Source organism: Raphanus sativus, chromosome 4, assembly GCF_000801105.2.
Source record: "Raphanus sativus cultivar WK10039 chromosome 4, ASM80110v3, whole genome shotgun sequence".
Classification (NCBI taxonomy): Eukaryota; Viridiplantae; Streptophyta; class Magnoliopsida; order Brassicales; family Brassicaceae; genus Raphanus; species Raphanus sativus.
Genome location: NC_079514.1, coordinates 4,063,249 through 4,073,916, shown reverse-complemented (window position 1 = coordinate 4,073,916; position 10,668 = coordinate 4,063,249). Strand labels below are relative to the sequence as shown.

Genomic DNA, 10,668 nt, shown 5'->3' with positions numbered 1-10,668 from the left:
CTATTATTTCCATAGTTATTAATTAAATATAATATAAGATCAAATATAACAAATTATTTACTACATACTATATTTTGATGATAAATATAAATGTATATATTTGCTTTAACAAATTATTTTAAGATTTATATAACGCATTTTGTAAAGTAGTATATCAAAAGGATGTGATATACATTTCGATACTATTCTAACTTTTATTTATTTGAACTTTATTAAATTAACAAAATTAGTATAACATAATTTTAAAAAATTATAATGTTATATATCCATAAAAATATGGACTGTTTAAATGTCTTCGTCACTGATATATCTAGAGAAAATTAATTAGATTGAAATTTGTCTAAAATCTCTTTAGAGATACTATATAAAAATTTGATCAAAAAAAGATACTATATAAACAATGAGAAAATATATAGAAATGACATCTAATCAAATTTATTTTGTAACTAATACAAAACTGAAGTTATAATTTTTTTTTAAAAAAAACCTCAAATAAAATAAAGGGGCTTGACTACAAAATTTTATATTCAGTACTAGTCATAGTCATTTATGTAATCATGTAATAAATTGAAGAGTTTATAGAAAGAAACTTTATATTCAACTCCACTGTCGACAAAAAAAAATTATGAAAGTCCGGTCTTCAACGCTAAAAATGATTTCTTATTGGTCCAATGAAAAGTAGACACACACAATCTGGGTAGTGAGTGGATGATCGTTGATTAGACTGAGAATGGAGATACACTGTGCCCAGAGACTGGAACACACGCTTGACCGTGGGCGCGTGGGAGGGAGATGAATTTAGTGCCAGTTTACCACTAAAAGGTGACGTGGCAGCTTCATGCGTTCCTTCCCGTCCGTCTGTCTATCGTAGAAAAAAAAAACTCAGAGACGCAAAATAAGAAGAAGAGAATCGCGAGGAGATAGAAACCTCAAATCGGGAATCAATCAATCAGCGTCGCCGCCGCTGAGAAAATCTGGAGGAGAGACCTAAACTTCGTGTTCATCAGAAACCCCCTAGATCCGAAACATTTTATATGAACTGAGGCTATTGGAAGCATTCTAGGGTTCTTATTGATGAAGAACAACTGACACCATTAAATCTCAGATGATTGAATCGAACAAAGGGGGAATCGGATTAGGTGAGAGAGAGAGATAGAGAGGTTAGAATCTGGAACTCTAAGATCCATATCGTTTCGATTTGATTTGAGCCTAACTGTGTGTGCTTTAGCTTTCTGTGATATGAGACTTACTTGAAGAGACTAAGTGGTTGTGGTTGAGTCTTTGAATCGGATCTGTTTGTTAGGTCGTTTTTTTTGTTTGTGTGTAAAGATGCATGGAAGACAGCGAAACTTTGGGAATGGGTACAGATCTGGTTTTGGGATGTCTGCTTCTAGAATCTCCCCTGACCGTCCTAGGAGAGGACATGGCTTCTTTGGTTCTGACCACCACCACCAGCAGCAGCACCACCGTGGTGGGTTTAACCGTGGATATGGACGAGGTAGGGGACGTTCTAAATCGTTCCAGAATCAGCTGCCTCCGCCTCTGCCTCCTCCAGCTGTGCAACGTAGAAGCATTGGTGGCAGTGGAGACGTTTTTATGGACGCAGGTCGTCTAGCAGCGGAGTACTTGGTTTCTCAGGGTGTTCTGCCACAGAATGTGCTTTCAGGTAAATGGCAGGGTGGAGGGGAGTTTCAGGGTGGTTCTTCTAGGTTGCAAGAAGCAGCTCGAGTTGATGTTTTGCCTCCTGCCGCGGAGAAAAGAAGGTATGCTGATGGCTATGCTGGTTCCAGGAACAGTTTGCAAGGAAGGAGGGGTAATCGTTATGAGTCGGAGTTTGGGAGGAGTGGATCTTGGTCAGAGAGGAGTAAAGGTTACGAGGCCGAGACTGGTGATGACTCTGTGTCTGGGCATAGAGAAGAGCAGCCGCTTGTTGAAGATATTGCTAGCTCGGTTCAGAGGTCAGCCTCTGGTGAGTTTATGAGAAAGCGCGAAGGAGCGGGTGATTCCGAGTCTGTGTTGGACAAGGATGAGGCGCAGTCTAAGACAGGTTCCTCCAGTGCTGGGAAAGAAATTGTACAGGATTGTGAGATCTCAAAGGTGTCCGAAGGTTCTTGTAGCTTGAGTGCTGGATCAGGGGATATGATAGGTAGGAACGGTGGTAATGGTGGAGAGAACGAGAGCCAGAATGCTGTCGAAGATGCACCTATCCATCAACATGGTGAAGATGCACCTATCCATAAGCATTGTGATGCTGATGAATCCTTCACGGAGAGTGGTATTGATTTGGCAACGCTGTGTAAGTTTGAGAAGGTGCCTACGAGGATGCGCTCTTCTCTGACTGCTAAAAACACCAAGCTGCATTTGAGTCAGAATATCAAGGAAACTTCTCATAATCCTGGACTCCTAGAAGAAGATCAAGCATGTGAGACTCGAGGCCAATCATCTGGAAAAGCTGATAATACCGGGGATGAAAGTTTCAACGACCAAGTTGAAAATTTGCCTGTTGAGAACAGTAAATGTCCTAGGTCTAATTCTTTCCCCAACAGCATTCTCAGGGAAAACAAAGAGAAAGATTCAGAATTAGAATTGCCTAATATCCATAGATCATATTCGATGGGGAAAGGAGGCCAGAAGCGAGCTAATGAAGGCAGTGACATGGAGGAGGGAGCAAAAAGACAGAAGAATTGGGTGTCTTTGCCAGTTTCTGAAGCCAGTGATGGCTTCAACGCATTCAAAGCAAGCGAAATCCAAAGCGACGAGGAAGAAGAAGAAAAGCCAATCTCATTCTACATGAGACTGATCGACGGTGGTGCTGGAAAAACAGACAACCATGAAAGTCTGGCTAATAAAGGCAATGATAGTATACAGAGCGGAAAATCAGGACATGGGTATGCAGAAGAGCATCAGCTGTTTCCTGCTTCGTTTAAGATGTGCGACCTAAATCTAGGGGGAGCATCGAATGGGAATGATGGCAAAAGAGAACCTGGTCAAGCTGTTGGTTTTGATCTATCGATCAGCAGTTCTAGCAAGCCTATTGATTTCAGTACTAATACTAGGATGAGCAATGGTAAAGAGATAGAAGTGATTGATTTGGACAATGATGATTCCCCAGAAGTGGTCAAGTCAGGGAGAAAGTACTGCTAAGTCCCCTATCTACACCTCTATGTAGACATCTTTGATTTTTGTCTTATGAGTTGTTGACTGACACGTGTAACAGGCAAGAAGCTGGTCCATATATGGGCATTGATGATGTTCCAGACTACAATGAAGGGCTGATGATGGTTGAGTATCTTGATTCATTTGGAAACATTCCTCCAATAAACCCGGGAGTTAGTACTACTGTGCCACAGAACAACGACGTTGCTCTTCAAGACCAACGAGAGGTAGTACTCACTCTACTTGTCAAGTGTTTTAGTTGCATAGAAAGTGGTTTTTGGTGCTTAACTGTAAACGTCGCAGGGAGCTCTTGGAAATGAGCAAGCAGCAAATAATACAGACGACGATTCGATATTCATGTCGCTGGGAGAAATACCATTGAGTAAGGGCTCATCATTATGAGTGTTTCTTTCTCTTTTTGTGGTAGCCGTACTAAAGAGGTTGATTTATTAAATGTTGTGTGTGCTGCAGCATTCTTGCAAACTTGGGACCAACCTCCGGCTAGAGGCTACGAGAAGCCTTTCTGATTCGCTTTTTCTTTTTGTGTTACTAGTTATCATTATTATTATGATATACATGTCTGTGTACTTGAGTGTGTAGCCTTTGCATTTGTCCTAATCCGTCTCAAGATGTAAAAGATTAAGAACGACATTAGTGTGTGTGTTTATGGTTGTGGCCTCTTGTAATTTCTCTGTTATTTGACGCATCTCCTTTGTTTAAGCCTTTTAGGTATAGTTGAAACTCCCAGACCACAACATACATGTAAATAATAATACCAAAAGCCTATATACTGGCATGAATGATATTTATATATGCAGGTAGGTAAAATGATATTTTAACATGATGAGTAACTCGTGTGAAATGTGATCCAAACTTATGAGTCTTCTTTTCATGTTTTTTTTTTCCCGCTCGAGTCTTACTTTGGGGTTCACATTACCTGACGTAGTATGGATAACTTGAACAGTCCGAAGCAAGCTAATGAAACGCTGAACAGGTTAGAAGAAGTAGAAACAAAGGCTCCAAAGTCAAGAAACAGAGCTCAGGACCTGCAAAACGAGTGCATACTACGTCAGGTAATGTTCAACAAGAGAGCATGTAAGATCACCTTCATGTTTCCTTATACAGTTAGTGTTGCTTCTAACAGTAGGTTCGGTGTTCATGTCTCAATTATTATTACCGGAGTCTTCTCGTATTGACATACCCACATGACCCTTTTGGTTAAACTTTTTAAAAGTTCTTGTTAACATTTATGGTTATATAAATTTAAAAGATAAGTTTCGCTTCTTGATTTATTTGTTTGGAATGCTACTACTTTTCATTGTTAACACGCTAAGCCAAGACTAGAAAAGCCAAAAGAGCGGTTGCGGCAGAGACCACCAGCGTGATGTGATGAGGAGCGGCTGAAACGCGAGGTGGAGAAGAAGGGCAAACGAGTCCCTCTTTCGTTTCTCTGCACTCGGTGGCGAAAAGACCAGGTGGATATTTACCGTGAACGGTGATGTAGCTGAACATTATCCTGGCACAGTCAGTAGTCAAGTCGTTGATTTGATGCGCGTAAGGACATGCAAACTGTTTAAACGCCGCGCAACATTCTTTCGCTGGATACTTTGGACCTTTGCACTGTCTCGTCAGATCCGTGTAGTTCTTACTCTCAAAGTCCACTTCACATGCTGTCCCCCAACACAACACAATACAACACAAAACAAAACAACACACTTTCAGTTGGTTATTGTATACATACATCACAAAGATGTAGAAATACATCAGCATCACCAAATCTAACAAGCAGACTCAGAGGATCAAGAAGCTTTTTTTTACAATATACTTACGTTTCTTGACACTAAGTAGGTTCCTTCCACTAACCGAGGTCTGAGATTCAAACACACTATCTACAGAAAGCGATCAGAACAGATTATCATCTCCATCATCTCCAAAACAAATGGGGGAAAGAAAGAAAGAACACAAAAAACGTACTCGTTATGGGACTTGAAGAGGAGCGAGTCACCAACAATGCCATCAGAAGGAAAAACAGTTTTGCCTCCATGAAACAGAAGCTTGAAAACTTAAAAGAAGAAGACATGAAGGAAAGGAGTTATGGTGAAACCAAACCAAGGGAGAGAACATATGAGATATTAATGTCTTCCCAATATAACTGTTTATAAAACGCCAAGATTAATTAAATAACTTTAAATTTAAAGAGCTAAAACTATAAAAAGAAAAAAAAACGTAACTTACTACACAAATATCTAATCATTTCAAAATTCTCCTCAATTTTGAGATGAAAATAATTTAAAATGAACTTTAAGTTGGCCTTGTATAGACTTATCTAAGATTATGTCTTTACTACTAGAGTAAGACCATAAACAAACAGATTATTTAATTGAGGAGGACTATAAATGTATAGATTTACAAAATAAGTAAAGCTATAGATTGTAAATGTGTAATCATGCACTGTTTTCTGGTCGAGTTTCACTAATTGTGCCCAGTTAAAAGTTTGAATAATGCAACTAAAAGGTGTGAATGTAAAATGTATGTTGATGTTGGATTCCACAGTGTTTGTTTTGTTGTCCATCTTGGAGTAAAAAACAAATAGTTAGCTCTGCTATTTATAATTTATCTAATGTGGTTGATACCATTGTTTAATAAAGAGATTTTAAAGATCAAAATGTGATGAGGAGAGAGCATTCATTCATAGTTTGTGCATATGATTCAGAGGTTTCGTTATTCATTTATACTAACACATATTTCTCAGTCTAGATATAGATGTAATATGTACGGTAAAATGTAAAAATAATGCTATTAATTGGAAAAACACACTGGTCAATAGTCAAAGATTAGTGGTATCATTTCTTTGGTCAAAACTAATACCATTTCATGATTGTAAATTTAAAAATTCAGAAAGTCAAGGATAGAGAGTTAATCTTAAAATATTGATATTGATGACAAAGGAATAAGACGTTTTTTATAAAGATCTGCAGGTACGTGGAATCTATAGCGTTCTTCACGGCATTACAAATCAATTCTTCTTCTCAAACATCGAATCTTCTTTCTCCTGGTAAACAGAAAACAATAAACAACAAACAGATCTCTATAATCGTGTTCTTGATTTCGTGACAAACAAGAAACTAAAACAGGTTTGTTTTCTCTTCTTCCTTCGTCCTGATTCTTGTGACATCTATTGTCTGTTCATGAAACTTGTCTCTTATATGTTGTCTTTGTTTTAGATTTTTTTCACGTTATCTAATGAATTTCTAAGTAGATTTGATCTTATTATGTGCAATCAAGAAATTTATTAACCTGCCTTGTCTTGCAAGAAAACTAGATTTTGATATCGAAGCATAATAGATAGACATGGGAGGTGCGGTGACGAAATCTGGTGCTCAAGAATGGGTACCAGAGACAAAGCTAGAGGCCAAGATCAAAGAAGCCGTGCAACGCAGGGCATCGAAAGGCACCACAATGAAATCTTTCAACAGTATTATCCTCAAGTTCCCAAAGATCGACGAGGGTCTAAGAAACTGCAAAGCCATTTTCCAAGAGTTCGGTGAGTTTTGCATATATACGCAGCAGATTGTTTATAGTTGGTTTCCTCATGGTTGTCTTGGTTGAGTTGTTTTGTGGCAGATGAGGATTCGAACGGGTCCATAGATCACTCGGAGCTAAAGAACTGTTTCAGGAAGCTAGAGATCATGTTTGAAGAAGAAGAGATAAATGATTTGTTCCAGGCTTGTGATATCAACGAGGATAAGGAGATTGCGTTTACTGAGTTCATTGTGCTTCTCTGCCTTGTCTACCTTCTTAAGGACGACTCATCCACTCTCCAAAAGGTAACAACTTAAACCGCAAAAAAACTTATGTTTATCAATCTCCTCTCTGTGTTATACCATTTGAGAGTTTTTCTCACACGCTGAACAGAAATGGAGACTGGGAATGCCGAAGCTGGAGCCGACGTTTGAGACGCTAGTGGACACGTTCGTGTTCCTAGACGAGAACAAGGATGGACATGTGAGCCGCGAGGAGATGTTCATAGCCATTGATGAATCTGGAGAACGTTCCTCCGGGAGGATTGCAATGAAGAGATTTGGTCTTTAGTCCTCTCTAAATTAATCTCTCTCATTTTTCTTTCTTCATTGAAAGAAGAATATATCTGATTTTGATTCATTTGTTTTGAATGCAGAGGAAATGGACTGGGACAGAAATGGAATGGTGAACTTTAAAGAGTTCCTGTTCGCATTAACTCAGTGGGTTGGGATAGATGAGAATGAAGATGATGATGATGATGACGACGATAACAATGACAAGGCTTGATGAGTTTGCATAATGTAGTAGTAACAAACTTATACTAGTTGATGTGTTTATGTTTTAATGCAAACAGAATAATTCATTACCAAAACACAAACCATTATATGTTTTTACCCAAAAATTAAGCAACAAAGCTTATCACTAGTCTCCACTGAACCAAAAGAACAAAAGCAAAGCCAAAACTAAACCTCGGATAGAGACAGATACACAAAGATACAGACTCCTGTAGTTCTGTCATCTGAACTCTCTCCGGGACACATAAATAAACAGACACAGACTCATATATGAAGGGTACCGGTAGCAGCCAGGTAGGAGTAGGATGGGGATGGGGATGGAGATGGAACCTTCAAAAGCCTTCTTGTTTGAAGAAGGGAAGTGTGGTTACGTTGCAATATATAATTATACCTTTGTTGAAAAAGGGTGAGATGAGTTTTGTTTTGTTTAGTCCCTTGTCTTGGCTCTCTTCATGCCTCCGAGGCTATTATTGTAAGGAGAGACGGAACCAGACATTGGAGATGGAGAACCTTCTTCTCTAAGACTACCGTTGAGAAGCGCCAGTTCCCTTAGCTGTTGTTTCTTGTAGAAATCATGCGTCTCCTCCTGAAAAAAAAAACATTACAAAGTGTTGTTATAGAGAGACTGTGAATCTCTGGTAAGAGCTCTGAAGAACAAACCACTGGAGTAAGTAGATCGGCTAGGATTTCACGAGCTTGCATGAGACGTGCATCCACTATCTCAATGGGCAACTCTGCCTCCACTAAGATGTGGAGCTGTTCATTCAGGTGCTCATACCCTGGTTTCCCTCTCATCATTTCCTCCTGCAACAATATGCTAATGGAATTTAAGATACCGTTAAAAATATTAATTATCTTAAACAGACTAGAGAATGTAATCACCTTGACTGGGTCTTTAATGCTGCCTCTCCCCCTGATAAGAACACGGCATTCAGAGCTCGCTTCAACTCGTTTTAGGGAGTTTCCTCTAGGTCCCAAGAGACGGCCAACGAAATTGTACTGCATGCAGATTATCAAAAATGGAAGTTTACACATTGGCTTAAGATAGTTTCAGGATATCAGCAAATGGGAAATGGAAAGTACACATACGTTTGGATACTTGTCGACTGGAATATCCACCCTGATTGATCGTTTTACAATGAGACCGGACGAGTTACCAGGAGAGTTTAGCCAATTTGGTGCTGGAGATGATGAAAGAGATCTCTGCAAAATTAGATAAAAAAACCAATAACTTGTTAGAAGAAGCCATGTCAACCTCAAAAAGCATAAGTACATGATACATACATCCGGTTGCATCATCAAAACCACAATAACATTAAAATAGATCTTATCAAATGTTACAGAAAAAAGGGCAATGGTGTTGCATAGCAACCTGTGATTGCTTATATTCACAGAAAAAAAAATCATATAATTAAATCATGTTATAAGGCTACTGAAGGTAGTGGAGTCTATAGTTAGTGCGTTGACTTAAGATTACTAGGTTTACTAGAGAGTTAGCCAAAGCTACCTGTCATGACTAACTATGATTATTAAGAGTAAGTAAGCCAAATCAAGTCATGTCAGTACAACTCAAAGTCAACAGAAGCTTTGTGCTACAATAGTATGAATTAGATTGAAAAAGAGAGTTATGTTAATGGGTTAGTAAGAGTCATACTTCTGATGGAAACTGTGAAGGCCATCCGTTCATGTCAGCTCTTGAATTCTGAAATATCCCTCCAGAAGACAGAGGGCTAGGAGGGTGGTCAAACCTACTCTGACTTAAGGCATTCTCCAACAGCGTTCTTACACGCAATATTTCTGTTTCAAAAAAATTGTCAAATTTTGAAAAGAGTAAGACGCACCCAGTTAGAAATTAGTCCACATTATTCATCACCAAATATGATAGTTGGAATGGAGGAGAGATACTCTCTCAACTAAGTTAGTGGAATATTAACTCTCACACCATAGTTAAAAGAATGTAACAGAGAGCAAACAAGGGTAATCCAACTATGCTATCATCTCTGCGAAGGTCACACAAGTGATTAAATGGTTGGACTATGAGAAATAGATCACTATCAAACCATTTAGAATTCATAAAAAATAAAATAAAGTAACATTCTTAGTAAGTGATCTGTCTCTAAGAAGAACCACTGAGATGCTTATCAACTGTAAGAAAACTTGTAGCACATGAGCAGGAGACAGAGAAATTCTTGAAGACATAAATGAAGAAAGTAAAGAAAGCACAACATGTATCTCTTATATATAACAGAAGGGCTGACTGACCTTGGTTCATCAGACGGAAGAGATGTGGGAGCACAGGCAAGAAGGGAGTAAGCTTGTGGCGCTCTGCAAGTAATTCAGAAAGATACCTTGCCAAAACCCCAAGAAAATTAACCAGATCAGTATGTGCTCCTTGAGCACACCAAGCAAAAATACAAATGCCAAATCTTTCAGCAAATTAGAGAGAACTAAGTTAATCTTCCATCAGTAAAGATTCATGTATACAAGTCGACAAACGCAACCAACGATTCTATGAGATCCCATGGCATTGATAAAATCCATTTCCCAGTAGGTAACAGACAAATTAGGTTTTATGAATTCAGAAAGTTTCTTGTCAAGTTAAAAAGTATATTACTTTACCAAACCCCCAGTGAAGAATTCAAGTAGATTTGAGTTATAAAAAGAGCAACATAGATCTTGGTGCAAGCAACAAGAATAAATACAAAAACAAAAACAAAAAAAAAATCAGATTTGTAATGAAAAGTTAAAAGAGCTCACTGCTCAGGATCCAATAACAAAGATCAAGAAACAAGTCAACTGTAAGGAAAAAAAAAGTAGAGATTATTAAATTACTTTTCTTGCTCAACGAGGAAAGAAGAAGGTTGTGATCGGAGACCACCAGAGAAGTTTGGTGACTGAGGAGCCGACGGAGGCACGGAAAGAGGCGGCGGATACGTCATAAATCTCCCTCCTCCTCCACCATCCATACCGAGTGAAGTCATCATCATCATCAGGACGTCTTCTTATTACTCAGCTGCTTGTTACCGGGCTTTATAACAGTTAACAGCTATAGGAGGAGAGCTAGGAGGTGTTTGGTGGCGGCGGGATCAGAGGAGGATGAGAGAGGAAGTGAATCTCGGACACACACGTCGGTGGATGTTGTTTGTTTGTTTGGTTGGGTCTTTATAGCTGTGAAAATGATTTATATTTTCGTTTC

At 38.7% G+C, this 10,668-nt stretch overlaps 4 protein-coding genes across 7 annotated transcripts; 2 read left to right on the top strand and 2 right to left on the bottom strand.

Moving 5' to 3' along the window:
* Positions 1-829: 829 nt before the first annotated feature.
* Positions 830-3,899, top strand: LOC130494474 (uncharacterized protein At4g26450-like). 2 transcript variants are annotated; one of them, XM_057007193.1, is made up of 5 exons: positions 830-1,160; positions 1,330-3,134; positions 3,218-3,383; positions 3,460-3,538; positions 3,628-3,899. In XM_057007193.1, exons 2-5 carry the CDS (start codon positions 1,330-1,332, stop codon positions 3,681-3,683), a joined length of 2,106 nt encoding a protein of 701 aa, XP_056863173.1. In that variant the 5' UTR covers positions 830-1,160; the 3' UTR covers positions 3,684-3,899. The 2 variants fall into 2 exon arrangements, with proteins under 2 accessions (XP_056863173.1, XP_056863172.1); XM_057007192.1 differs by having other exon boundaries at positions 830-3,134.
* Positions 3,900-3,932: 33 nt separating this feature from the next.
* On the bottom strand, positions 3,933-5,200 carry LOC108849992 (GPI-anchored protein LORELEI). Its single transcript, XM_018623584.2, has 3 exons — positions 5,131-5,200; positions 4,986-5,045; positions 3,933-4,826 (listed from the first exon to the last, which is right to left on the bottom strand). The coding sequence occupies exons 1-3, from the start codon at positions 5,198-5,200 to the stop codon at positions 4,486-4,488; spliced, it is 471 nt and encodes a 156-aa protein (XP_018479086.2). The 3' UTR covers positions 3,933-4,485.
* A 964-nt stretch (positions 5,201-6,164) lies between these two features.
* LOC130510659 (probable calcium-binding protein CML21) lies at positions 6,165-7,549 on the top strand. 3 transcript variants are annotated; one of them, XM_057007201.1, is made up of 5 exons: positions 6,165-6,290; positions 6,479-6,700; positions 6,781-6,983; positions 7,072-7,240; positions 7,334-7,549. In XM_057007201.1, the coding sequence occupies exons 2-5, from the start codon at positions 6,508-6,510 to the stop codon at positions 7,462-7,464; spliced, it is 696 nt and encodes a 231-aa protein (XP_056863181.1). In that variant the 5' UTR covers positions 6,165-6,290; positions 6,479-6,507; the 3' UTR covers positions 7,465-7,549. The 3 variants fall into 3 exon arrangements, with proteins under 3 accessions (XP_056863181.1, XP_056863180.1, XP_056863179.1); XM_057007200.1 differs by having other exon boundaries at positions 6,174-6,290; positions 6,471-6,700; XM_057007199.1 differs by lacking the exon at positions 6,165-6,290 and having other exon boundaries at positions 6,323-6,700.
* On the bottom strand, positions 7,511-10,621 carry LOC130510658 (KH domain-containing protein At4g26480-like). The gene is made up of 7 exons (XM_057007196.1): positions 10,305-10,621; positions 9,735-9,820; positions 9,127-9,269; positions 8,562-8,675; positions 8,355-8,471; positions 8,133-8,276; positions 7,511-8,058 (listed from the first exon to the last, which is right to left on the bottom strand). The coding sequence occupies exons 1-7, from the start codon at positions 10,460-10,462 to the stop codon at positions 7,900-7,902; spliced, it is 921 nt and encodes a 306-aa protein (XP_056863176.1). The 5' UTR covers positions 10,463-10,621; the 3' UTR covers positions 7,511-7,899.
* Between the last annotated feature and the right edge of the window lie 47 nt (positions 10,622-10,668).

Coding starts and splice junctions, on each gene's coding strand:
- LOC130494474 (XM_057007193.1), top strand. CDS start 1,330: ATGCATGGAAGACAGCGAAACTTTGGGAATGGGTACAGATCTGGTTTT. Junction 3,135..3,217: donor GTGGTCAAGTCAGGGAGAAA/GTACTGCTAAGT, acceptor CACGTGTAACAG/GCAAGAAGCTGGTCCATATA. Junction 3,384..3,459: donor CTCTTCAAGACCAACGAGAG/GTAGTACTCACT, acceptor TAAACGTCGCAG/GGAGCTCTTGGAAATGAGCA.
- LOC108849992 (XM_018623584.2), bottom strand. CDS start 5,200: ATGGAGGCAAAACTGTTTTTCCTTCTGATGGCATTGTTGGTGACTCGC. Junction 5,046..5,130: donor CTCTTCAAGTCCCATAACGA/GTACGTTTTTTG, acceptor CGCTTTCTGTAG/ATAGTGTGTTTGAATCTCAG. Junction 4,827..4,985: donor CCTACTTAGTGTCAAGAAAC/GTAAGTATATTG, acceptor GTTGGGGGACAG/CATGTGAAGTGGACTTTGAG.
- LOC130510659 (XM_057007201.1), top strand. CDS start 6,508: ATGGGAGGTGCGGTGACGAAATCTGGTGCTCAAGAATGGGTACCAGAG. Junction 6,984..7,071: donor ACTCATCCACTCTCCAAAAG/GTAACAACTTAA, acceptor CACGCTGAACAG/AAATGGAGACTGGGAATGCC. Junction 7,241..7,333: donor GATTGCAATGAAGAGATTTG/GTCTTTAGTCCT, acceptor TTTTGAATGCAG/AGGAAATGGACTGGGACAGA.
- LOC130510658 (XM_057007196.1), bottom strand. CDS start 10,462: ATGATGATGATGACTTCACTCGGTATGGATGGTGGAGGAGGAGGGAGA. Junction 8,676..9,126: donor CTTCACAGTTTCCATCAGAA/GTATGACTCTTA, acceptor CTAATTTTGCAG/AGATCTCTTTCATCATCTCC. Junction 8,472..8,561: donor CAGTCGACAAGTATCCAAAC/GTATGTGTACTT, acceptor ATCTGCATGCAG/TACAATTTCGTTGGCCGTCT.